General features: G+C 42.0%; 1 protein-coding gene across 1 annotated transcript; it reads left to right on the top strand.

Moving 5' to 3' along the window:
- The first annotated feature begins 42 nt into the window (after nt 1-42).
- On the top strand, nt 43-27,884 carry LOC145406447 (uncharacterized). Its single transcript, XM_080277602.1, has 5 exons — nt 43-72; nt 469-1,663; nt 4,441-4,654; nt 16,373-16,511; nt 27,181-27,884. The coding sequence occupies exons 1-5, from the start codon at nt 43-45 to the stop codon at nt 27,343-27,345; spliced, it is 1,743 nt and encodes a 580-aa protein (XP_080133728.1). The 3' UTR covers nt 27,346-27,884.

The raw sequence follows: 27,884 nt of genomic DNA, 5'->3' as shown, positions 1-27,884 counted from the left end.
CTCTTAGTCACCTCCATCTTGTGTTCCATGCTCAGTTTCGGCATGTCACGGACATTTTTTTGCAAAGTACAGGTACATAGGTACCACAAAACAGTGCTGCAGTACAGAAGGGGTCAAGTGTACATACTGTATGTTTTTCAACACATCATAAATATTTATCACCTTTATTTTCTGGATGGGGCTAATTGTTTGTTTCAGATAGCTTATAACTTTTCATCATAATGGTATTCCTCTTAAGGCTACTTTCAGCACATCATAAATATTCATCATCTTTGTTTTCTGGAAGGGGCTAAATGTTTCTTTTAAATAGCCTGTAACTTTTCATCATAATGGTATTCCTCCTAAGGCTACTTTGAGACTTCCCTTGTTTATATATTCAATGATTTTTAAGATACAGCTATTGAATGGTCTAAGCAGATCTGAAGACCTTATGTACATCAAGTTTCATATGTTTGTATTTTGTTGCAGACTGCCATGCTGCTGAAGAATCTGTTATCCAGTACAGTTCGATCTCTTTACTTCACGAGAAGGGAATTGATTAAGCTGAAGGCCAACAAGCAATTTGTGTTTCAGCATGAATGTTTGTATTCCACAAAAGATCCATTTGAAACTACTGATAGTGCAAGTTCAAGTGTACAGTGTGAAGATGACAAAGTGTCAGATCAGTCAGAGATTAACTACTTCTCCAGTTGCCATAGGGAGAACTTTTCTAAACCTCTTTCAGTAAAACAGTGTTTAAATTACACCAACAAGGTTATGTTTGGTCCACTTCTAGAAACATCTGCTGAAAAAAGGAGGAAACTTAAGCAAGAAAAAAAGTCAACTTTGAAGCAAGGAAAGAAAGAGAATGTTGTTACAGTTGAGGCTGAAAAAAAATCAAATTTAGATAGTGAGGCTTTGATCCATAGGTCTGAGAATTTACATCTTTTAAATGATTCTTGTGCTAATATGGGTCATAGCACTACAAACTATCAGCTTCACATACCAAAAGTAAAAATTAAAATTCAGCAAAATAGTGATCATGATAGAGTCACGGATGATACAAAGAAAATACATTTTTTAAAGAAAATAGCAAAACATTATCCAAATACATTCTCCCCATCAGCAAGCATTAAGTGCAAAAAAATTATAGTTACGTCAAGGACAGTGAACAGAGAGGGTGAGAATCCTGTATTGGTAGCTAGTCATGATAGTGGTGCAGTACATGTTTACTGCCATGAAACAGAGCATGATTCAGAACTTGACTATAACAGTCCTTTGGTGAAGTGTAAGACTGCTGGCAATGTTGTGGAAAACTCTGAAACATGTGATCAAAATAAACCATTTGTAAGATATGAATGTTCAAACCCTATTAAAAATGAGGTTTTGAATATTTCAATTGACAATTCAGAATTTTCTGCAGTTCCTAATGTACTCAATTTGCACATGGTGGAAAACTTTCCTCTTTTCAATAATCATGCATGTGTGGTTGACAATTGGTGTGCTGAAAAAGAACAAACCATATCATCCATTGGAATATTTGATAATGGTTATCAGAAGCTGCCTAGTGTGAGAAAAATTTTGGATGCAACAATGCCTACAGCAAATAAGATAGCACTTGAAAAATGGAAGGCAAAGATGATCAAAAAACTAGGAGAAGATGGCTTTGAGAAATACAGAAAAGGTAGGTTCTATAATAGGTAGCTACTGTAAAACAGTCATTATTAATGAACAGTACAGGGCTCTCAAGAACAGTCTCTTGAGAGTGTGTGGATGGACAAGGGACCCTCCAAGATATAAGGTAACATGATGGTGGGATTATGTAGAAGCTGCAGGTAAGGAGAAAAGAAGGCTTTTCTTGGAATGGAAAAGTGGTGAAAACAGCGAGGAATACTTGGATGCCAAGTGCAGGGCTAGGAAGGAGGTACACAGGGCAAAATCTGAGTCTCAGAGGCTCTTACTGAATAACCTAAATAGTGTTGAAAGCAAGAATATGATACGGTATTTAAGGTGGCAAATCATATGGAGAGGGAAAGCAGGGATATAGGTGAGCAGTGTGTGAAAAATGATGAAGGATAGATGGTGGTGGACAATGAGGATGTTAATGACACCTGGAGAGAGCATTATAACCGGTTGCTGAATGAGGAGTTTGGCTGGAATAAAAGCTTTGGAGTCAGTGGCCTGTGATTGATGCTGCTACTGTGGGCAGGACAATAGGCAGGATGCAGCTGGTGAAGGTTGCAGGTATGTCTGGTTTGACTACTGAAATGCTGAAGGCCTCAGGAGATAGAAGGTTTAGTTACACTGATTTGATAAAAACTGTACAGTATGAGTGTGCTGTCCTCGATGACTGAGTGAAGAGTGCAATTGTATATGTGTACAAGGGGAATGATGATGCCCGGGAAAGAGGAAGTTATAGAGGCATTAAACTTTTGGACTAGATAATGAGGGTAATGGAGAGTGTTGTAGGAGGAATCTTCAGGGGATGAGTGAATATTGATGAGATGCAGGCAAAGAGACCACCGATGCCATGTTCCGTGTCTGACATCTTCAAGAAAAATATGTAGGATAGAAAAGGGCGCTGTACTTTGTTTTTGTTGATCTGGAGAAGGCCTTTAACAGATTCCCTAGGGAGGTGATGAAGTAGGCAGTGAGAAAGCTTGGGACCAAGGAGTGGTTGGTTAGAATGGTCACGATTATGTACCAGTATGAGGGTGCTCGCACTGTGGTAAAAATGCATGGAGATTTGAGTGAGGAGTTTCCATGAGCGTTGGCGTGCATCATTGGTCAGTCTTGTGCCCATTATTGGTGTCATGGTGCATGAAGCTCTCTCACATGCCTTCTGCAGTGGACTCCCATGGGAGATGTTGTACGCTGATGACTTGGTGTTGATTTCAGAGAATGAAAGGGAGATGTACTGTTGTTTGCAGATGATACTGTGTTGTTGAGTGAAGACGAAGGGGAGCTTCAAGGCTTGGTGGATGAGTTTGAGAGATTGTGTAAGAAACGGAATCTAAAGGTGAACGTAGGGAAGGGTAAAGTGATGGTCTTTGAGAGAGGTGAAGTCAGTGAATGTACAGCGAGGTTGGATGGTGAGGAATTGGAAAATGTGAGTACGTTTAAGTACTTGGGTAGTGTGATGAGTAAGGATGGAGGTTTGGAGGGTGAAGTGCTTGAAAGGGTACAGCAGGGAAGAAAGGTTGCTGGTTCTTTGAAAGCAGTTATAAGAAACAGGGAAGTGAGCATGGAAGTGAAAAAGTTACTACATGACAGTATTGTGATACCAACTCTAACATATGGAAGTGAAGCTTGGACGTTGTTGGAAGGACACAAGTCAAGAGTGAGAGCAGTGGAAATGAGTTATTTAAGAGGAGCCTGTGGAGTCACATGGAGAGACAGGCTGACGAATGAGGATATAAAGGAGCGTTGTGGTGTTGATGTGGATGTGATAGGAAGCGTTATGAGGAACACACTGAGGTGGTTTGGCCATGTGGAGAGGATGGAGGGTGAAAGACTGACGAAGAGAGTGTATGTGAGTGAGGTGGAGGGGGGAAGAGGGAGGGGGAGGCCGAGGATGAGATGGAGGGATGGGGTGGAGAGGTATATGAGAGAGGGGGGTGTGAGTTGGGAGCAGGGCAGTGAAATGGCGGGGGACAGGGCGACTTGGAGGCGATTTGTTTGTGGCCACCCCAAACGGGATTGAGGCGTCTGGCAATAGATAGATAGATAGATCCAGTTTTCTATAAGCACTTTATTACATGCATCCTGGTTCAATACAATAACCTTATTGTGAAGAGCTTATGTTATTTAAGGCTTTGACCATGCATGCATGTGTAAGTTTTTTGTCACCTTCGATAGCAGCAGCAGTGATACTGGGTGCTGTGTAGCTTCTGTGCTATCAGTGTGCCACCAACAGTTGGCTTGGGCAGGATTTTTTTTTTTTTTTTCATAGGGCATTGGGTTTGAATTCAGAGTTTAACTTCTAGGCCAGCTGCCATCCAAGGCTAATGAGTCTAGCCCACCCTATGGAAAAAATGTTGGTTGTGTAGAGGAAATATGTATATGTAGTAATCTCAGCCTGGACTTTGTGTAAATGTGTCTGAGTCCACCCATCTAGGAGTGTTGTGCAAGTCCAGTTGTTGTTTTTTGGCCCTGCATCACTCTTATAGTAGTACCGTAACTCCCGTGTTATTATTCTCCCTCTGCCTTTTAAGCCTGAAAAGCACTAGGTATTGCCATGCAATTTACTGTAAGATATTAAATTATTGTTTTATACTCTAGACATACCGGTAACTACAGTTCTCTCAGTTCATATGTACAATAGAAAGGACTCTCCTTATCAAATAGTTATTGAGTTAAACAGAACAATTTAGAGTTGTATAGGCAGCCATTGAAATATTCTGTATTGATCTTATGCTTTGAACTTATTATAATATCTATGTCTTCTTTCTTGGCTACCAGACATGCTGGACCGTGGATCGTTATTTCATGGGTGTATCCAGTCAGAGCTGAGTGGTGCCTCCCCATCAGTGGAGGACATGCCCACCATTGGATGCCTGTGGACTAGTGTGAAGCGAGTGCTGCCTGATGTGTCTGAAGTGAGAGTGCTAGAGAGCCGTATTATTCACCCTTATCTCCACTACCAGGGGGCTGTAGACTGTGTTGCACAATACAAGTATGTTAGTTAAAATTTTGCTTAAAGAAAAGCTAGTTAAATGCTGAATTTCTATATGGTACTGACAGTCATCCTTCACTGTTTCAGACTACAGTAATCCCTTTAATATCCAACGTAATTCAGCCAAAGGCATGTCCGGAAATTGGGCCCATCCAGATATTGGGCCCCTGTCTCCTGGACTGGTACTTATGGACCCTAATGCAGCCTAACTCAGAAAAACACCTACATAACTCCCTGTCGGACATTATTAGCACCTATTTAAGACCCTATTTGCACCAATAAGGGACATAAAAGAGTGAAATAAATGCAAAAGAACCAGAGAATGAGGTTTTAGAAGTGAGTATGGAAAATACAGTACACTGTTAAACATTCTGGGTACTTACAACAAGTCCGTGGCCATCTCGATGAATAACGCGCCCCCTCTCAGACTCTGACAGTAAAAAGGTGCACCTGAAGCACCTACAGTAATCAAGTCTTGCACTGCATTTAGTCATTTGCACTTTGAATTCAGATCTCTTAACACTGCGCATTCTTCTAATTTCTTAACACTGCACACCATACTTTACTCTGCACAACACTGTAAATTCCCATGTCGTCTAGTGGCGAGTTCTTGCTGTTTATTCACTGTCCAAGTCCAAGAGTAGGTGAGGCAGGTGGCCTAGGGGTGTGTCACTGGGACGTGGTGATGGAGTACCCATTGCAGACGACTCTGAAGAGAGGCGCAAACTCACGTCCAGTGGCGCCTCCACCTTGGCTGGTGTGCTGGGCTGTGGCTTGGAGGTGGAAGGCCTGTCATGGGGAGGCAGCGGTGTGGAGCCAGGGCTGGGCACGGAGGGGTAACAGGCCTGAAAAAACTGTCAATGGTTGATTGACGCAAGGAACGACGATTCTGGGGATTGATGATGCCCTGCCTGAAAGCGTGCACTTCCTCCACGAGTCCCAAGGGCCCCATCTCCCTGTCACAGTCCAGGTGTTCCGGGTAGTCGAGAACGAACTCAACATGCTCCCGGAGTGTGCTCAGCTTGGGGATGGCTGGAGTAGTGGCATGCTGAGAGGAGTTCGTATCATCGTCACTTTCGTCGTCGGAATCTTCAAGCTAAGTACTTGTGTCTGCAGCTGAAGATGCGATCTCGACATCAGTCATGATCTGATATCCAGGATTGCCCTCGTTGTCATCCAACCACTCACGCACTTCTTCTACATCAACATCATCGCCAGCTGCTCGAAGATGTGCTTGAAAGTCATCCACATCAAAACCTAGAAAATCGTGCACCACATCGGCTCTGAGAAGCAGACGAGACCAGCCACTTTCCAGAGTCTTGACAGAGACTTCCTTCCATGCACTGGCCCAGTTGCAGATGACAGACTTGAAGTTGTAACGGTGAAGGTTTTCCAAAGTCCATTGTCCTCGCGTGTCCTGTCCCTCCCTGCGCTCATCCTCGTCCTCGAGAACAACCATCACCTTGTCCAGAACTTCTGACGATACAGCCTCTTCGTTGCCATGATCACTTCTTGGTCCATTGGTTGGATGAGAGCAGTCATATTAGATGGCAGAAACACACACCTAATGCGGCCATTCTCAGCCACCAACTCCTTGTCGGACGGATGCGTAGGTGCATTGTCCAGGAGAAGGAGGGCCTTTACCTGGTTGCACGGGATTCCCAGTGTCTTCGTCTGGTAATGGATGACCTCCTTGACAAAGCGCTGGTGAAACCAGTCTTTGATGATCTTGGCTGTGAACCAAGCCTTCACAGAATTGTACCACACAACAAGAAGGACATCCATCACCCCCACGAAGACACCGAGGCTGCTTTGCACGGCCAACAATAATGGGCTTGGCCTGGTGCATGCCGTTAGCATTGGCACAACACAAAGCAGATATCCATTGCTTGGAGAGCTTGTGGCCAGGTACATGCTTCTCCGTCTCCTCGGCTAGAGTGTTCGTTGGCAGCAGGCGATAGAATAGACCAGTTTTGTCAGCATTGTAGACTTGACCGAGAGTGAGGCCCACCCTGTCGATCAAACCCTTCACCTTCTGCCGAAACTCATCTGTTCCATCCTCGTTGGCCTCCAGAGCTTCGCCATGGGCTGTACAGTTGGTAAGTCCATGCTGTACCTTGAAAGCGAAGAGCCAACCCTCGGATGCTTTGAAGTCTGGGGTGTCGTGGAGCCTTGCGGACTTCTCAGCAGCAGCCTTCAGCTTCATACCATGCACCAGCACACCAACAGCACGTTGTTGACGATACCAAATTGGCGTGGAGCGGTCGATTTCTGCAAACCTGGGAGGGTACATAACCTTCCTCTCCACGTTGCGTTTGGTCTTTGATGCGAAGTGAACCGTGTACTGGGTAAGTTTGTCGCGGGATTTCTTGATATCAAACAATGTAGAGTGGGCCAGGTTGAATTCACGGAGGATGCGTAACATCGACCATCGTGCGTCCACCTTGTCCAATATCTCTCTTCTTCTCCAGAGTCAGAACCACTCGTTTCCTCTTCTCGGGCTGCAGGGCCATCATCACACACATGCAGAAGAGGCAGGAGAGGAATAGCAGAGCCTGCAGGAGGTAGGGCACAACCACAAAAGCGAGCATGTGGGCGGCCCTGGTGACGAGCGTGCACTCACAATGAAGGACAGGCAGGAAATGGGAGAGGATGCAGGAGTGGCCTACTGGACGTCGGCAGAACTATACGCCAAAACACAGCTGGTCTGCGCTGCATCCCAGGTTCAAATTACGTTTTTTTTTTTTTACAAAGTCCCGGGCCCAAACTGTCCATAAATTGGGGTGTCCGGGAATTGGGTGTCCAGATAGTATGGGGATTACTGTAATTGAGGCTTGACAGTATATATAGCAAAACCTCACTATAATGGACTAATTAGGCCGAAGCCATTCCAAAAAAAAAACAAATTCCGATAAAAGCGACTCGAGACTTCCCTCAGCTAACCTGGACTTTTTCCAATATATTAAACATTAGTCCAGATTGCACCAGTGGTTTTTAAACTATTTTCACTACCATTGCAGCACTACTGTATTATACATTCACGACAGTAATCAAATGGTATAGAATCTATAATAATCCTGTGCTGTACTGTACACTGATAAACATGTCTTTTATTTACCTTATTGTAGTGAACATAGCTGAAGTAGTCAGGCAGTCCAGACTGCTTCTGGCCTTATCGGACTTTTTCCGAGAATATAAGAATTTAATCTGGCAGCTCCTCCATTCTGATAAAAGCTAATTCCGGTCTGTTGAAATCCATTATATCTAGGTTTTACTGTACACTAATCCCTTGAGTACCCAACTTAATAGAGCTAAAGGCATATCCTAATACTGACAGTGTCCGGATACAGAGCAATATCCTCTGCTGTACCCATAACCTACCTGTGGCAATGTTCTGCAGTCTTTTGGATAATTTTATACATCGAAACACACATTGCAGTATGCAATATTATTCAAAGCACTGAGAAAACAATGCATAAAAAAAACCCTGCTAATATGCATCGTACCCCTCCTAATTTTGGCAGTGTTCTGCTGTTTTTTGGCTCTTTTTAGACATCAAAACACATACTGGAAAGTGCAATATAACCTTAAACACTAAGAAATCAGTGAAAAAAAATATTCATAGTACCCTTCCTAATTTTGTCAGTGTTCTGCAGTCTTTCGGCCCATTTTAATCATCAAAACACACATTGGAACATGCAGTATAATCATAAGCCAGTGCTTCTGAAACTTTTTTGCCTTCTGCCCCCTCCCCCCCCCCTGCCTTATGTATGGATCCCATGCCACGTACCCCTGAAAATTTTACCAAACAATACATAAACAATATGTTGTGTATTAGTATACAATTATACTTCATTGCATTTGTGAGTACATGGATGAATGGTAGTCATTTTTTCATTGCAGTTTAGTTTGTTATCATTATGCACTGTACTATACTTCACTTGTAACAGAGACATTGTTCATCGAAAACAGATTAAAAAACTTATAATGAAACAAAATTTTTATCTTACTTTTATGATGATTACTGGCTAACAGAAAGTAAGCGACACCACCAATGACTTTTACACATCCCATTATTAACCAGTTATTAATTTATTTTATTATTTGAATGCATCTGTTTTAGTTCCATTTTCTTATCTTTATTTAACCAGTTTCAGCATCATTCAGATAATTTTGATAAAAAATACAAAGAAAAAATAATAATTACTACAAAACCAATTTAGTTTTTACTCCCAGTACTATTCATGGATTATTACTACATCAAAATGATTATAATTCCTCCATAGTGATTTATTTATCCATCTTTATGGAGCACTGGAAAACAGAAGATACTATCTATCTATATATCTATAGCCCGATGCCCTAATCCCGCAAAGGGTGGCTGCAGACAAAACGCCTCCAAGTCGCTCTGTCACCCACCATTTGACTACCCTTCCCCCAACTCACCCCCCCCCTCCCTCATATACCTCCCAACTCCATCCCTCCACCTCATCCTCGGTCTACCTCTCCCTCTCCCTCCCTCCACCTCACCTACATACACCCTCTTAGTCAGTCTTTCATTCTCCATTCTCTTCACATGTCCAAACCACGTCAGTGTATTTCTCCTAATCTTCTCAACCACATCCACATCCACCCCACAGCGTTCCTTCACTTCTTCATTCGTCAACCTGTCCCTCCACATCACTCCACATGCTCCTCTCAAGTAACTCATTTCCACTGCTCTCACTCTTGACTTGTTCCCCTCTTGCAAGGTCCATGCCTCACTTCCATACGTCAGGGTAGGGATCACAATACTATCATGCAGTGACTTCTTAACTTCCATACTCACCTCCCTATTTCTCATCACTGTTTTCAGTGTACCAACGACCTTCCTTCCCTGCTGTACCCTTTCACGCACTTCATCCCCCAAAGTTCCATCCTTACTCATCACACTACCCAAGTACTTGAATGCACTCACATTCTCCATATCCTCACCATCCAACCTCACTGCACACTCTGTGACTTCATTCCTCTCAAACACCATAACTTTACTTTTGTTTACATTAACTTTCAGATTCCTCCTCCCACACACTGATTACAATAAATCCATATTTATTGCTCGTTTTTGTCACCATTACTACTGTAACCAGTACATAACAGAATCAATGAAACAATGGATTATAGCCAGTGACCTTTGTGACTTGGTAGTACTCATCAGTGGAATGGGTGGTGCTGGCTCTTTTGGCCAACTGTTCAGGGAATATTTGGTGGTGTTTGGCTCAGCTCACGTTGGAGATTGCTTGCCACATCAAGCTTGTTTCTTTGTACTGATTCCAGGTAATGCTGAAACCCTACTGCACACATGTAAGTACTGTAGATAAAAAAGGGACAGTGACTCCATAATCCCGTAAGGGGTGGCCATTGACTTTGAGTTATTTGTTTTACAGGGAGGGGCACTAACCTTCCACCAACCCACTTGTTGACACGTAGGATTTGGATATATGGTTACCACCCAGCGTTGTAAATGGTTTCTTGGCTTACAGGAGACCATTTGGCTTGTCACTCAATGTAAAGCCACCTGTAAAGGAAAGAAAAGCAATGAGAAGTGACAGGAAAGATGGGAGAAATAGGAAGAGAGGGGGGCAGGCACAGAAAAAAAAATGATAAAGGCTAAGGAAGTAGGCAGCACTACATCAAGTGAGTGGATGATGGTCGCCACCACCTACCACTGCTGTAGGATTCACTGGCAGATTATCTGGTATGTACACTGAAAGATATTTTATCCAAAACGTTTCTACCAATACAAATAAAATTATCCATTGCCACAGAGTTAAACTTCAGTTCAAGGAACTCTTCCTGTAAGACTTCCAGGACATCATCTACTTCCAAGGAAAAGGGGTTCCTGGCCAGATTGAATTCAAAACTCCAGTTGCTGATGTTAGGAAAATAATGATGAAACTCATTTTCCAGTCCTTGAAGGTGATCCTCGATGTGTTTTAGGGCTGTCACTGAAGTTCCCATTCACAGTTTCAACTAGATGAAGAAAGGATGTTGTGTTCATCTTCTGGATGCGACGTTTCCAGAGTTGCAGCTTTCCATCGAATATTTGAATTGCATCATAGTGGGCAATCATAGTTGTCTCTCTTCCTTGTTAGGTGGTAGGTGGGGGCACACACCATCTATTCACTCAATGTAGTGCTGCTTTTGGTGTCTGCCCTTTCCTCTCTTCCTTCCATCCTCTTGTGTGTGTCTTTCCTTCATTCTTTCCTCTTCCATCCGCCAATGGGTGGCTCTACAATGAGTGACAAGCCAAATGATTTCCTGTACACCAGGAAACCATTTATTGTGCTGGGTGGTAACCATATAACCAATTTATGGCACCTGGTGGTTTAGTGGGTAATTGAGGCGCCCCAATCGGATGGAGCCTGCTTAGGCTTATATCCAAGGAGTGGTTGGGGTTTATTGCTCACGTAATGCCACTCAAGGATGAGTGACGCTGGTCACTCGAATCTTAAATGTCAGGATCAACTTGCCTGGCCCCAGGCTCCTACACTTCCCATGGGGCAACATAGGATTGGATGATGGATGGATGGATCTCTTCCTTGTAACTGCCGGTTCAAGGTATTTAAGGCTTCAAAATATCTGCGAGGTAAGCCAAGGACAAGCTAACCTCCTCTGAATGAAATGTGGTGAGGTAGTCATTTTTCTCAATTTCCAAACTCTTTATTACCCCTCCTCGAAGCTTGAACAAGTGCCCCAATATGTTACCCTTTGAGAGCCAGTGCACATTAGTGTGAAAAAGCAGTGTCTCATGCTGTGTTCCTAAATCTTGACACAACTGTGCAAACAGTTATGTGTTGATAGCACTTTGCTTTATGTGGTTCACGATCTTGATCTTGATGTTGAGATGTTTCTGGAGTTGCGAGTGCAGGGTCTTTGCTGCCAAAGCCTGGCCACGTATGAAGCAGTGCATAGAAATTGCTGATGGAGCCTTCTCTTTCACCTTAGCAGCGAAGCCTGAGGGTGATCCCAACATGGCTGGAGCCCCATCTGTACGCACGCCAATCAATTTTTCCCAGGATGTGTCATGTTCTTGGAAATAGACACTGCTTTGAAGACATCAGCAGCTGTTGCACTGGTCTCCAAAGGGCAACAAAACAACATATCCTCTTCCATGGACTCTTTCCATATGAATCATGTGTAAACTAGTAACTGAGAGCACTGAGATTCGTCTGTGGTTTCATCACATTGGAAAGCAAACACTGGGGAAGACTTAAGCTTCTCCACCACTTGAGTTTTTGTCCTCTGCCATTTCATCAGTCTGATGATTTACTGTGGAATCAGATAGGGAAATTTTTGCCAATTTGTGATAGCTTTCCATTAGAAGTAGCAGGTTTGCAGCATGTAAAATGTGAGGTTTCACAAGGGTTTCTCCGATGCTACGTGGCTTTTTTGCTTTAGCCATCACAAGAGATAATTCATACCATGTCTCCACAACCTTTGCTGACTGGTGTTGAAAATTTCCCGTGCCAACTGGTTTTTGTCTCAAGGCTGTCTCTCTTGGTTGCAAAATAGGCTTCTGTTTTCTCAACTAATTCTGGGTGGTTGCCAGTGAGGTGATGCTTCTTTCTTGCCAGGTGCATGGCATCATTGCCCAGGATTTTCAGGCACACAGCACACACAGTGGTATGTGAAAGTCTCCCTTGCTTAGTAATGTGAAACCTGCCGTATTTGAGGTACTCTTCATTGTATTTCCTAGTTTTCCCTTTCCAGGCCATTTTCTTCCAGCGTCCTGTGAAAAACAGCAGAGCAAAACATAAGGTAGTGATTGTGTCATTATAATGATATTATTCAGAGGCCTTGATTATAGTAAAGGAGTATACATATAAATATTATGCACAGAAAAAAAAAAAGAAAAAAGATATGGTCAAATTATTTTCTATGTAATTACAGAAATTACGTATTTAAGATGAATATCAAGGACATACGAAGCCTCAGAAATAAAACTTCCTCCTCCTTCTCCCAGTAATAATAATAATAATAATAATAATAAATTCAACTGTTGTGGGTACCAATATCCACCCAGTTCCGAAGAAAGGAAGTTCGTCTGACCCCTCCAATTACAGACCAATAGCTGTCACATCTTCTCTTGGTAAGGTATTTGAAACTTTAATTAATAAGCACATTGTTAAACATCTTGAATCCAACAACTTAATTGGTGATAGACAATGTGGTTTTCGCCACGAAAGATCCACCATTGACATACTCATTCTCTTAACTCATACCATCCATCAATCAATTGATCTTTTTGGAGAAACTCATGCAGTAGCTCTTGATATCTCTAAAGCTTTCAACAGAGTATGGCACCGTTCCCTGCTGTCCAAACTCCCTTGCTATGAACTAATGTCTTTTGTTCCTTTGATTTCTTCATATCTTAGTGACAGGAAAATAAGAGTAAAAGTAGATGATATATATTCCAAATTCCACTCAATTAATGCTGGCGTGCTGCAGGGATCAGCTCTGGCGCCAACTTATTTCTGGTTCATATTAATGATCTCTTATCTGTCACCCACAATCCCATTCACTCATATGCAGATGACTCAACACTACATAGTTCATTCACACTCAGACATCCATTTACAAAGTCTAATATCTCTACCTCTCAACTCAGTACAGCCATTTCCATAAATCAAGATCTATCTACAATCAGTGAATGGGGACAAAACAACCTTGTCTCTTTTAATGCTAGTAAAACTAAATATATACAGTTTACTAATAGACAGATATTGCCAGATTCGTACATTACCTTCAGTGCTACTAATATTCCCATCTCCAAATGTATTGAAATTCTTGGCGTCTCACTGAACAGTGCCCTCAGCTGGACCTCTCATGTCAGATCACTTGCTAAAACTGCCTCAAAGAAACTTGGATTATTGTACAGAGTCCGTAACTTCTTCGCCGATGAGCAGTTAGCTATAATTTATAAGAGTCATGTGCGCTCTCAGCTTGAATATTGCTCACCCTTGTGGAATGGTTGTGGAGAGGTTGCATTAAGACAATTAGACAGAATTCAGAACAAAGCTGTTAGAATCATTAACAACCCTGCCATTACCTCCCCTGCAAGTAACAAGGAATGTTGCCTCCCTTACATTATTTTACAGATATTTTTTTGGCAAATGCTCAGACGAAGTTGCGTCCATGGTGCCACCTCTCCATGCCTTCCCTCGTGCTACACGGGCATCTGGTAGCGCTCATGACTGGAATGTCACTCAGCCATATTGCAGAACTTCTGCCTATCAGAATTCTTTCATTCCCCAAACTGCATCACTCTGGAACTCACTTCCCCAGAGTTGTTTCCCTCCAAATTTCAACCCACAACTGTTCAAGTCTAACTGCTACAGATATTTTATGAACAGAGGACACCAGTAATCTGGTGTATGGATTATTTTTTTTTACACATTTGTTTTTCCTTCCTCCGTTCTGTTATTTATAAAAAAAAAAAAAAAAAAAACTACGAACATAAGGTCCCAGTTAAATCAAACAACTTCATTATATCAGGTGAAATAATGATAGCGTACTGTACATACACATACAGTCACTGCTCGTATAATGTGCGATCAGAGAGTTTGAAACTAGTCACAACATGACACTTTTTTTTTTTTTAGTCCAAGAAATGGTCAAAACGTGATATTGACAATTATTACGTGGGTGGAGAAATTACCCATTTCTTAAAAAAGCGTACTGCAGGTACACTGCTACAATAGCGAAAACACGGCCCGAGGCCAAAAATTATGGAATATTTAGTAATTATGCGAGAAAACTGGTCAAAACACAGTAAAAAGCAGACAAAACACTGACAGATTTATTCATAGCATGTATGCATGTCACATGTCTGCGCTGGGTGTCTTCACGGTCTACTGACATTCCCGGGCCACTCCAGTCAACCCTCTCCGCACTCTCTGCCTTCACACGTGCTGTGTGTTAACTTTGCTCCCTTTTTTTAGCCACCTGACCCAGCCTGATCATTCCGCCCCACCGTGACTCAGCAAGATGATGGAAGAGTTTCACCCAGGAGCACTGGCTCGACGTGATCAAGCACAAGGAGAGAGGAGAACATAATTGTGCCATCGCCAAAGTATACCAGGTCAGCGAGTCAACTATTCATACAATCCTGGGCAAGAAGGATGCCATATTAAAGACGGTGTGGGCCTTTGGGGGATCTGCCTTGGACAAGAGAGTGTCTGACCCAGCACTTGTTATGATGGAAAGGTACCTGGTCATGTACTGCAACCGATGGGAGAGGGAAGGAACTCCAATCGACTCTATAAAATGTACGAAGGACCTTGTGGAGCCAGCGCTGCCAGAGAACCATGCTCAGGACCAGTAGGAGTCCTCCCTGCCTCGGAACCTCATTCCCCCTGCCCCTAGGAAGCCCACAAAGTCTTAAATTCAAGGTGAGAAATCCTCCAGTGTTTGCATGTACTGAAGTCATTTTTAGGTACGTAAATGTCCTGGGAAAAATCCTGGAAAATTGCCCCAAAAGGTGAAGTTGGGGCTGGCTTGGGTACCATGAAACCCTTTAACATGTAAACATATGGCTGTATAATGCGCAATTTTCATAAAGCGGGACCTGCCAGGAACAATATTCGCGCATTATGTGAACAGTGACTGTAAGTTGGTAACATACAGTGATTTGAGGAAATTTTGCTGCTCGTTTATGTGTCGCATGTAAATGTAAATTTCTAATACTGTACATAATTTTTTGTTAAAGTACAGTATTAACATTCACCTTCCAAACATAATTATCTAAAAATAGTATAAAAGCCAGAATGGAATAAACACTAAACACAAGAAGGACGAAATATTTGCTTCAAATTCCAGTACTACACTAAACACACAAGTGCTTGTGGGCCCTTCGGGCCTGAGTAGACTCGATTTCTAAAAGTCTCGGTACCGAATGAACTGTTTTCTGAACCAAACTTTGATTGCTTTGAACTCTAATAAAAAATCATCAATCAAGATGGGACCAAGTTTTTTGATATCAGGGAATTTCTGTGATTTTCATGCCAGTGTTGGTGCACCAGGACGCCTCTGTACCGAAGAAAGGCACCCTCACCTCGCTTCGGGAATGGAACCCAAGTTGTCCGAACGCAAGTCAGAGATATTAACCACTTGACCAAGGGAACCGACCAGGCGCTGGGAGCAGCTCAGCAAGCATTAATAAATGCAAATGTATATGAGCAATTTATATTACTGTAGTAGAGATACCATAATTCATTAAAATAAATACAGTACCAATGGAAGTTATTCCTGTTATGACTCTTCACCTACTTCCTGAATGTATAGTCAAGGAAAAACTGATACTACAAGAAAGGCATGCTGGCTGCATGTAAACTCAAAAATTATTTTATCTGTTCTCGAGAAAGCTGTAAGGTAAAATGTGTACTAAGTGGAAAAATTATTTTATGGAAGACAGTTGGTGGCTACTGTATACTGTAAAGGAAAAGAGCAACCAAAGGTATTGCACTGTGACTAGCTAGTTCATGAAGTATATTTTTTATTCTTCTGACAGTTTCCATAAAACCTTGTGCAGTTACCTAGTTAGAATGAAGATTAGTCAGGGGCATAGGTAATGAAGAGGACTTGTGGGGACATGGTTCAGTGCAACCAATGGAGTTGAAGGATACCATATTTATTTTAATTTATTTATTTATTATTATTATTTTTTCTTTCACCCAGAGGAACCCCAGTGCTGATTGAATGGAAAACCTCTAGCAAGCCTAAACTGTCAGTGAAATCCATGTTTGATGATCCAGTTCAGCTTGTTGCCTATCTAGGAGCCCTCAGCTTTGACGAGAATTATGAACTTCCTTTTAAAGTAAGTAGACAGCACACTATACTATGCTTTTACTTTTTGCTAGTCTTCTATGCTTTTCTTTAATCTATTGATGTCTGTGAGTTTATACTATAGTGTATACAGTTAGTCTTCATTAAAGTTGCTGTACTTTAAGTTGTTACAAAATGCATTGCTGATGATTTACAATAACACTTCTCATGAAGTTACTTGTTATTCATTATGAGATTTTTTTTTTTTTTTTTGACACCTCAGTCATGAATCAGAAGTGTCTTACTTAATATTGTTTCACTTACTGTACTGTTTCATATTGCCCACACACATCCCACAGTAAAAGTGAGATCTGATTGCATGAACAACAGATGGTTAACCTTTTCAACTTGATGACATAGTTCTCAGTTTATTTTTGTTATATCCGGACAGTTGTATTCAGCGTTGAAGGGCCTTTCAAACTGTTGTAAATACAGGTATTGCATTAATTTTCCAAATCATTACACAAGGTCCTCCCGAACCTGAATTAAATATCCTGGAGGTAGGAAGAATAAATCAGCAAAACATGCCATTGGATTGAAGGAGTTCAAGCACTCCAACTGGATGTGATCCATATGGGCCTCAGTATGAGCAGTGATTGAGGCAAGGAAGTGTAAAAGGAGGAGGCAGCATGGGCAGGGAACTGCTTGCTCTGAGTTGATGTCTGGCAAGCTGATCACCGCCATATTGCACTGGGCAAAACCAGCACCATTGCCTGCCTAACACTAGCACCAAAGAATTTATGCATCCCTGCCATTCACTTATATAAGTGGTTAGTGATACTCAACACTTAATACTGGCCATATATATTAATAACATGAGATACAATACAAAAGATGCATACAGTTAAATGGTAGATCCACAATGTACAGGCAAATCCCAATTTATGATACCCCAATATGTGATAACCTGGAATAGTGATGGGGTAGAAATACCAGCCTACCCCACTTATCATAGGCCTATCCCCAATTTTGTGATGGGTTTTGATTTTTTTTTTTTTTACCGATTTTGATGATATTATAGACTTAAATTTTGTGTTTAGGTTGATTTATAATCTGTTTTTAGACTTTGATTAATGTGTTTAAGTCATAGGTGGAGTGAACACTCATTTGTGGTAGAGATTCTCACCCATCAGATGTGGTACAAAACAGTGTGGACAGCTAGGCAACTCAGCAAAAGAATATTTTGTGTTTCACCAATGAACTGTCATGTAACCTATTGTGGAATACATAATAATAATTTTAAATAAATATTAATACCCTGTAATTATGAAAACTTTAGAAACTAAATATTTGTGCATCGATGAAAAATGTGACATCAATAAATCATATGTTTACATTCAGGCTGTTCAAGGGAAAAACACTTTGATAATGCATAGGAATTTCTAAATGTTGGAAAATAAGGGAGAAAAAATAAAGCTCAGCAACCACAACAGTAGCTAAAATGACATAAAGAGGAGTCTTTGAATAGGCTATCCCGATTGGATCATCAATCGAGAAATCTTGCATTTACATTCGGGCAGTTCAAGGGAAAATGCTTTGAAAATACAAAGGAATTTCTAAATAAATGTTGGAAAGTAAGAGAGAAGAAAATAAAGGAGCTTAGCAACCAGAACAGTAACAAAAGTGACATAAAGAGGGGCCGTTGAAAAGGCTATCCTGATCGCATCATCGATCACATTCCCCGCCAAGTGAATTCCCTGTCAAAACATAAACAATTCTCTGTCACAACAACTCACACCTTGGACAACTCTGCGTCATACATTATTATTGTGCATAACATATCTTTATTGAATTGTGCCGGGACCGTCTGATGGTGGGACTGTATACAGTGCCGCTACTTTTTCTCTACCAAGTTTGAATACAAGTTGGAGATCGCATTCTCCAGTGACCTTGACTGGGTACAAGCGAGATGGGCACTGGTTTTAGGCTTAGGTTAGCTTCTTTTACAGCTGTTAGGCCATTTAGATTGACTTTAAACTTTTTTTTGGACTCATATGGGTGGGTTTAGGACCTGGTTGTGGGGGAAACCCTCGGCTCAAAAACTCATCCCTTTACTTTATGTTAAATCTACCCTGAGATATGATACCCTACCTAGCGATGGGGTTTTATTCAACCAATTGCATCGTTAGACCGGGGTATGCCTGTACCTTAAGTAATCTAGGAACAGCTTCAGTGGCCACTAAATACTACAAGTTTGTTATAAGTCCAATGACTTTTAATCTTATGCCAAGATTGTAGTCTTAAGGTAAACTCCTCTCCAGCCTAATGGTACCTTACTTGCAGGTATCTCTCTGCATTAGCGTTGATCAACAGAGGAATATGATTTTACAGAGTGCCTGTCTCTGGCATATGTATATTCAGTTTAGGAAATATCACCTTAGTTATATAACCTGACAACACTGAATATGCAAGTTCATCCCACTGCTTGGAAGATAATGTAAGATTCGGTTTTTAATAGTACAGTATATAACTTTGCCCTGTATACCTTTTCACGTGAAACACAAATGTCCATTACATCTTTTGATGGTAAGGTTAACCAACTTTTGATATGAGGTTTATCAAGGCATGCATCTGGCCTTCAGCAGTGGTTTCAAGTGCGGAATGACATGCTTCACAACGGATGGAATTTTTCAGCGTAAAAACTACAAAGCCAGCAATGCATGGAACAGTTTTCCTTAAAGATGAAGTTAAATTGACAGAGTCAGAAATACAGTCAGATTCTTCTATACCTGCAATTGATTTGGTGTCATAAATATCACTTAATGCACTAGCTTTGGCACAAGTTGCATTGGTAGAGGGGGTAACCATCTTTTCATCATATAAGCAATAGCTGGACATAGTTAGTGCAGGCACTGACTCTGATTGCAAGCAATTGTCCTACAGTACATCTTGAATGTCATCATGCAATAATAGTTTCTTAATATCCAGAAGGAAATTTTCTTGAGGTTGGGTTATTGTTACAACCTCCCATGCTTTTTATTTTACCAGAATACAGTTCAGTGTGATCTTAATTTGTTTTGTATGTCATTAAGTAAGATAAATGAGGATCAGAACATGCAATAAAACTTTCATACATATGCAACAAACTATGAATGCAGAGGATGAAACCTCCAGTCCTATGACTTGATTAAATGTAAGCCATCATCAAGTTTCAAATTCTTAATATAAGTTTCTGCCGCATTCAAGAATGCTATAATTTCACTGGCATTTTCTGTTTTGGGTCTGGTTAGTACTTGGATGGGTGACCGCCTGGGAACACCAGATGCTGTTGGCATCCCTACGTGTCAAGTGGGGTTGGTGGAGGATTAGTGCCCCTCCCCGTAAAACAGTTAACTCTAAGCCCTTGGCCACCCCGTGTGGGATACATGGCATCTGGCAATGAATGAATGAATGAGTGGACATGTAAACCCACTGGAACACAGATATCTAGAATTTAGTACTGTACATCAGAAAGTTTGGTGAAAATCTTACTGAACTCAACAGATGTTTCACATCCCTTAAATTCATTAAATTTTTCATCAAGACAGACCTGCAGAGACATGGCAAGACTCACTCAGCAGCTGCAATGTTAATTTTATATTCAGTTTCCTTTTTAAACCATTCTGTAAGTGCAGTTCTGAGTTTATTGCCGAAGTGTGAGACTTGACTGACCTGTAATTTGGCCCCTCCCACCTGTCAGACGTGCCTCTTGCCCGGAGAAATGTGGTTGTCAGAAATGAGCGGTGACTTCAAGCTCAGCAGCCCATGCTGCCTTCTTCATTTAAACCTCCTTGGGTTGAGGTTACATACTGTACTCACATAGTGCTACTCTGGAAAAAAGCAACTGGTCACTCTGATCTTAAATCTTTGGACTTGCTTGTTGCTTTAGTTTCAGGCCCGTGTTACTCTATATAAAAAATTGCAGTAAAGACTTGACATTCATTTTGCTTCCATGTTCACAGTAATAATAGTAATAGTAATAATAATAATAATAATGATATCATTATCATCATCATCATCATCATCATCATCATCATAGTCATCGTCATCACCCAATCCTGTGTTGCCTCATGAGGAGACTAGGAGCCCAGGACTAGGCAAGTTGGTCTTGACATTTAACCCTAGGCGTCCTGTCAACGTATGGGTACGTTGCAACATTTTGCATTTGCCAGTCCCGACAACGTACTGGTACGTCGTGCTGCATCACAATTTGCACAATTTTCAATTTTCGCGCGTGATTTTTCGTACGTATACACGGGACACCTTCCTCTATTCCTATACAAGATGCCAAGCAGGGACAATTCCTTACACCGCATAGCCTCCCCCCCCCCTGCACACCATTGTCTCGGCAATTCACCTGTTACCAGTGACCTGGCCAATAAAGACATTCAGGGCCAGAGTGATTCCCCAATCGATGACAATGTGGAAGACAAAGTTTACATAGCATTAGAGGAAGAAACAGTCAGAAATGATGATCAGGTAATGTGGCAAAAGAAGGCCAGGTATGGTGATGAGTTAGTGAGTGAAACAGTGCTTATAATGCCTATATTACTGTTTGAAAACCAATATTCTCTCGTACTACATATCAATTCGTACCGAGTAAATAAATAAATACCGTTTATGAGTAACTCACACGGAACACGATCTCACGGAACGCGCTCGCAATTATACACGGTAAGGGCTGGGATACATATAAGACATCGTAAGATTAAAGAACCATTATGAAAACTACAAATTAACGCAGGAGAGGCCTTTGAAAGATCAAATCCTCGAATGTCACTGCAGCACGTGGTTTGTTTTGATTACGTGACGATCTAGGCGGGAAATTATTCAGTGAGTGAGACATTCCCGAGTACAGTAGCACAGTATTTGTAAGTTAAATATTTACAGTACTGTACTGTTCTGGTAAGTTTATGTGCAACTTAAAGTACTATTAAATAACGTTAAAGCAAGAAATAAAGTCTTATAACCAGTTTACCTGATAGGCGTCAGAATATTGCCTTTTTTATTTTTTCATTTTTTCCACAGTACTGTACAGTATTTGTAAGTTAAATATTTACTGTTCTCGTATGTACTGTACTTGTAAGCACTTAAATAAAGTTAAATAAGTAAATAAAGCCTTGTAACCAGTTAACCCGAATTATATGATTACCCATGATCGGCGTCGGAATACAGCAATCACTCTAATATCCGGATGCCCAATAACTGAACATCCCCACTACCCGGACATAATCGTCCTGGGATCCAACATTCCCAAAATGGTCCAGAAACCCCCCCCCCACACACACACACACAAAAAACGATTTTTTCCCATCCGTAATTTGAACTTACCACGCACACCGCGGGAGAGCATTGTTTTGGTGCGTCATTCCTCCGACGTCCAATAGAGTGCCCCTGCATCCTCCCCACTTTCCGCCTGTCTCTCGCCGCGAGTGCACGCTCGTCGTAATGGCTGCCCACGTGATCGCTTTTGTGGTGGTGCCCTACCTGCTGCAGGGCCTCCTGCTGCTCTCAGGCCTCCTCTTAGTGTGTGTGATGATGGCCCCACCACCTGAGAAAAGGAAGAGAGTGGTGCTGACTCTGGAGAAGAAGAGGGAGATATTGGAGAAAGTAGATGCGGGGTGGTCTTCTTCCCGCATTCTCCACGAGTTTAACCTGGCCCGGTCTACTTTGTTCGATATCAAGGGGTCCCGAGACAAACTCATGCAGTACACGGCTGACTTCTCGTCGAGAAGCAAACGCAAAGTGGAAAGGAAGGTTATGTTTACCCCCAAGTTTGCAAAAATCGACCGATCCACGTTGATTTGGTATCGACAGCAACATGCTGCTGGTGTGATGGTACGTGGAACGGAGCTGAAGGCTGCTGCTGAGAAGTTCGCCAGGCTTCACGACGCCCTAGACTTCAAGGCATCCGAGGGTTGGCTCTTCGCGTTCAAGTTGCGGCATGGCCTTACCAACCGTAAAGCACATGGCGAAGCATTGGACGCTAACGAGGATGGAGTTGACGAGTTTCGGCACAAGGTGAAGGGCTTGATCGACAGGGAGGGCCTAACTCTCGGTCAGGTCTACAACGCTGACGAAACTGGCCTATTCTATCGCGCGCTGCCAACGAACACTCTAGCCGAGGAGATGGAGATGCGTGTACCTGGCCGCAAGCTTTCCAAGGAACAGATATCTGCTTTGTGTTGTGCCAGTGCTAACGGCATGCACCGGCTTAAGCCCGTTGTTGTTGGCCGTGCAAAGCAGCCTCGGTGCCTTCGTGGGGTGATGGATGTCCTTCCTGTCGTCTGGTACCATTCTTTGAAGGCATGGTTCACAGCTGTGATCTTCAAAGACTGGTTTCACCGTCACTTCGTCAAGGAGGTCATCCATTACCAGACGAAGACACTGGGAATCTCGCGCGACCAGGTAAAGGCCCTCCTTCTACTCGACAATGCACCTGCCCACCCGTGCGACAAGGACTTGGTTGCTGAAAATGGCCGTATTAGGTGCATGTTTCTGCCACCTAATATGACTGCTCTCATCCAACCAATGGACCAAGGAGTGATCGTGGCAACAAAGCGCCTATACCATCGGAAGTTCCTGGACGAGGTGATGGTTGTTCTCGAGGACGAGGACGAGCGCAGGGAGGGACGGGACACACGAGGCAAGCGGACTTTGGAAAACCTTCGCCGCTACAACATCAAGTCGCGCTGTACAACTGGGCTAGTGCATGGAAGGAAGTCCCTGTGAAGACTCTGGAAAATGGTTGGTCTCGTCTGCTTCTCGGAACGGATGTGGAGTACGATTTTCTAGGCTTTGACGTGGATGACTTCCATGCACGGCTACGTACGCACGGCGACGATGTAGATGTGGACAATGTTCGTGAGTGGTTGGATGACGACGAGGGCGATCCTGGGTTTCAGACATTGTCTGATATCGAGATCGCGTCTTTGGTTGCAGGTGTCAGTACCGAACTTGAAGATTCCAACACTGAAGGCGACGATGATGCGGACTTCTCTCAGCAGGACACTACTCCAGCCATCCCCAAGCTGAGCGCACTCCGGGAACATCTAGAGTTCGTCCTAGACTACCTGGAACACCCGGACTGCGACAGGGAGATGGGGCCCTTGAGGCTCGTGGAGGAAGTGCGTGTTTTCAGGCAGCGCATCATCAATCGTCAGAATTGTCGGTCATTGCGTCAATCAACCATTGACAGTTTTTTCAGGCCCGTGACCCCCGCTGTGCCCAGCCCTGGCTCCACTCCGTTGCCTCCCCAAGACAGGCCCTCATGCTCCGAGCCACAGCCCAGCACATCAGCCACGGTGGAGTCACCGCTCGACGTGAGTTTGCGGCTGTCTTCAGAGTCCTCTGCAGTGGGTACGCCATCACCACGACCCAGCGATGCACCCCTAGGTCGCCTGCCAGTGATACTCTCGGACTCTGACAGTGAATAAATAGCAAGAACTTCTCCACTAGACCACACGGGAATTGTGAGTGTTGTGCAGTGAAAAAAACAGTGTGTTGTGTTAAGGATTTAAAGTTGTGAGAGAAAAGACTCTATAGAAAAAAAATTTAACATAAATAGACTTGTTTGTTTTGGCTTTGGAAAATTATAAGAATGGGAAAAGTTAAAGTGCAACACTTAGTAAGTTACAATGGAGCATTATTTAGACAAAAGTGGACACTGTGAAGAGAATGGACTTCTGTGTGTTATTGACTAAGTTCAGTGCAAGACTTCAGGAACAGTGTACTGCAAGTGCTTCAGGAAATCGTTCTTACTGTCAGAGTCCGAGAGGAGGCGGTTATTCATCGAGGTGGCCAGGGACTTGCTGTAAGTAGCCAGAATGTTTCATACTGTACTTTTTTCCATACTATACTTACCTCATTTCACTCTTTAATGTCCTTTATTGGTGTGAATAGGGTGTTAGTAGCTATGCATGTGCAGTAGGAATGTGTTTTTCTGAGTTAGGCTAGGTTAGGGTCCATAAGTACCAGAATGTTTATTAATGTATGAACATACTTCTAAACCCTCATTTTATGTTTCTTTTGCATTTATTTCAGTCATTTATGTGCCTTATTGGTGTGATTTGGGTCTTAAATAGGTGCTATGCATGTCCAGAGGGAGTTGTATAGGTGTTTCTCTGAGTTAGGGTCCATAAGTACAAGTCCATAAGCTGGGGCCCAATATCCGGACAAAACCAATAACCGGACCTACCTATGGCTCTATTATGTCGGATATTGGAGTGATTACTGTATATATATATGGAAATGAGTTATTTAAGAGGAGCCTGTGGAGTCACATGGAGAGAGAGGCTGACAAATGAGGATATAAAGGAGCGTTGTGGTGTGGATGTGGATGTGATAGGAAGTGTTATGAGGAACACACTGAGGTGGTTTGGCCATGTGGAGAGGATGGAAGGTGAAAGACGGACGAAGAGAGTGTATGTGAGTGAGGTGGAGGGGGGAAGAGGGAGGGGGAGGCCAAGGATGAGATGGAGGGATGGGGTGGAGAGGTATATGAGAGAGGGGGGTGTGAGTTGGGAGCAGGGCAGTGAAATGGCGAGGGACAGGATGACATGGAGGCGATTTGTTTGTGGCCACCCCAGACGGGATTGAGGCGTCTGGCAATGGATGGATGGATGTGTGTATATATATATATATATATATATATATATATATATATATATATATACAAAGTATGGTTGAAAACGTTTTTTTTTTTTTTTTTTTTATTTATTTTTTTTTTAAGGCCTGAGCCCAAAATGTCCAGGACTTGGGGTGTCCTCACCAAAAAACACACAAATAGCCGCATTGTGTATCACACATTGCATTATTTATGGGCAGTGTAACATTGAAAATCAGTGTAAATATGGCATTAAGTGCAGGTACCAGCTATTTGCATTTAAAGCATTCATTCCTTACAATAAAATGTATTTATATTCTGTCGAGACATGAACCAGGACAAATTATCCAAATCTAGTGGAGAATGGATGCTTTCAGGAAGGTAGGTATAAATAAAAATTTAATTGAATAACCTTTCTCATTTTTCATCAAAAATAAGTTTGCTTGTGATACGAGTCAAAATAAAAGAAGATACAGTAAAACCTCGATATAACGGAATTCAATAGACCAGAATTCCCTTTTATTGGAATCGAGAAGCAACTGGAGTTATCATAAATCAGAAAAAGTCCGATAAAGCCAGAAGCAGTCCAGGCTGCCTGACCACTTCAGTATTTTCACCACAATAATGTAAATAAAAGACATGTTTATCAGTGTACAGTACAATATTATGTATTTTATCATTTGATTATTGTAGTGAATGTACATTACAGTACAGTACTGCAATGGTAGTGAAAAAAAGTTTAAAAACCACTGATGCAGTCCGAACTTATGTCTGATATATCGGAAAAAGTCCGGGTTGGTAGGGGGAAATCCGGATGTTACTTTTATGAGAACTTAACTTTTTCGGAATAGCTTGAGCCCCAATTAGTCCATTCTAGTGAAATTTGACTGTAATGCATGATTACTAAAAAGTACAATAGGCAGATGTGCAACCACACACATCAGTGGTCGGATGTTGGCAAAAATTGTAGCTGGAAGGTCCCAGTATGTTCCATCTGATCAACTCATTCATTCATTCATTGTCAGATGCCATGTATCCCACACGGGGTGGCCAAGGGCTTAGAGTTAATTGTTTTACAGGGAGGGGCACTAATCCTCCACCAACCCCACATGACAAGTAGGGATGCCAACAGCATCTGGTGTTCCCAGGCGGTCACCCATCCAAGTACTAACCAGACCCAACGTTGCTTAACTCATTCCAGCTTTAATACTGTCTATATTTTTTTTTAACATTGCCACAGCATGACTGTTTGATTACTCTATGTTGTTATTGTTAATCCAGTGGCAAAGTAATCATTCATTTGGTAATATATTGGAAGGGAGCTAGTGTGAGTAGTATATTATAATTTTGTTCAGTGGAAGAAGCAAAAAAAATAAATAAATAAATAAATAAAAATCTTTATATATTTGTTTACATGTCACTGATCATTCTTAGCACCAGCTTATTATTGTTTGGAAGGGGTGGTGGCAACTATCATCCTCTCACTTGATGTAATGCTGCCTACTTCTTTAGCCTTTATCATTCTTTTTCTGTGCCTGCCCTCCTCTTTTCTATTTCTCCCATCTTTCCTGTCACTTCTTGTTGCTTTTTCTTTCCTTTACAGGTGCCTTTACATTGAGTGACAATGTAAGCCATGAAACCATTTACAATGTGGGGTGGTAACCATATAAGCAAACCATACGTGCTCCTTACGTGTCAGCAAGTGGGTTGGTGGAGGGTTAGTGCCCCTTCCCGTAAAAGAAATAACTCAAAGTCAAATGGCCACTCCTTACGGGATTATGGCGTCTGGCAATAGATAGATAGATAGATAGAAGAGGTCCATTTAAGTTTGGACAACTTAAATATGTCGCAGTTTTTACAGTACCGAATGGTGTCTAAATCTGAAATTCTACTGTATGTGGTTTATATCAGCGTACAATGTATACGTATAGAGTATGGTACTTGTAACTACCTATTTGTATTTGATATATGAATCATTCATGCCCAACTTTCTTTCTTGGCACACATCTCTCAGTCACTGTCTTTCAGAAGTTGGGGAAATATTTTTTTGATAAGTAATAGTCCCTCTTTATATCAGACAGAGACTGCCATGCTGGTGGTGGCCTATGATTCTGGACTCCCAGCCAACATCCACATCCTCAACAAGGAACAGTGTCAGCAGTATTGGAGAGTTTGGTGCACCAGGCTTAGACAGTATTGGAAACTGTTTGAAAAAGCAAGTAGCACAGGTTCAGATTATTAAGCTATACAGTTTGTGGTGATATTGCACTGGCCTTGTAGTGTAATGTGTAGCAGAAATGGCAATGGTAAAAAATAAATAAATAAAGTCTTATGGAGTACTGGATGAAGACTTTCTACTCTTAAGGAAATCACCAACTTCAGTAACCCTTCTGTGCACAGTTACACAATTTGCATTCACAGAAATTACCTCCCAAAGATGCAGGGTGATGCAAATCATGTAATTTAAAAAAATGCCTCAAATTGCCGTATAGACATGATTTGTGTCATAAATATTACCACCTGAAGTTAGACTTTGACATGAATCACATTACAGAACCTAGAAAAAAAAATTTTGAATGAAAAAGTCAACCAAATACCAGTCAAGCCTTCCCTAGCCTAAAGAGCATTGTGTACAGCTCAGAAACTTACTACTGTCTGCAAAATGGTCACTTGCTGTGACCCTAATCTATTCTAGAAGAAAATGCAGTCTTGGCTGAAAGTAAAGTGTCACCAAGTATTTATCTTGGAGGGGAGGTCCTTTGGTGTTTAGCCATATATGTA

Source organism: Coenobita brevimanus, chromosome 70 (assembly GCF_032717465.1).
Source record: "Coenobita brevimanus isolate Jiangsu-jjx chromosome 70, ASM3271746v2, whole genome shotgun sequence".
NCBI classification, from domain to species: Eukaryota; Metazoa; Arthropoda; class Malacostraca; order Decapoda; family Coenobitidae; genus Coenobita; species Coenobita brevimanus.
This window is presented reverse-complemented; position numbering and strand designations above follow the sequence as displayed.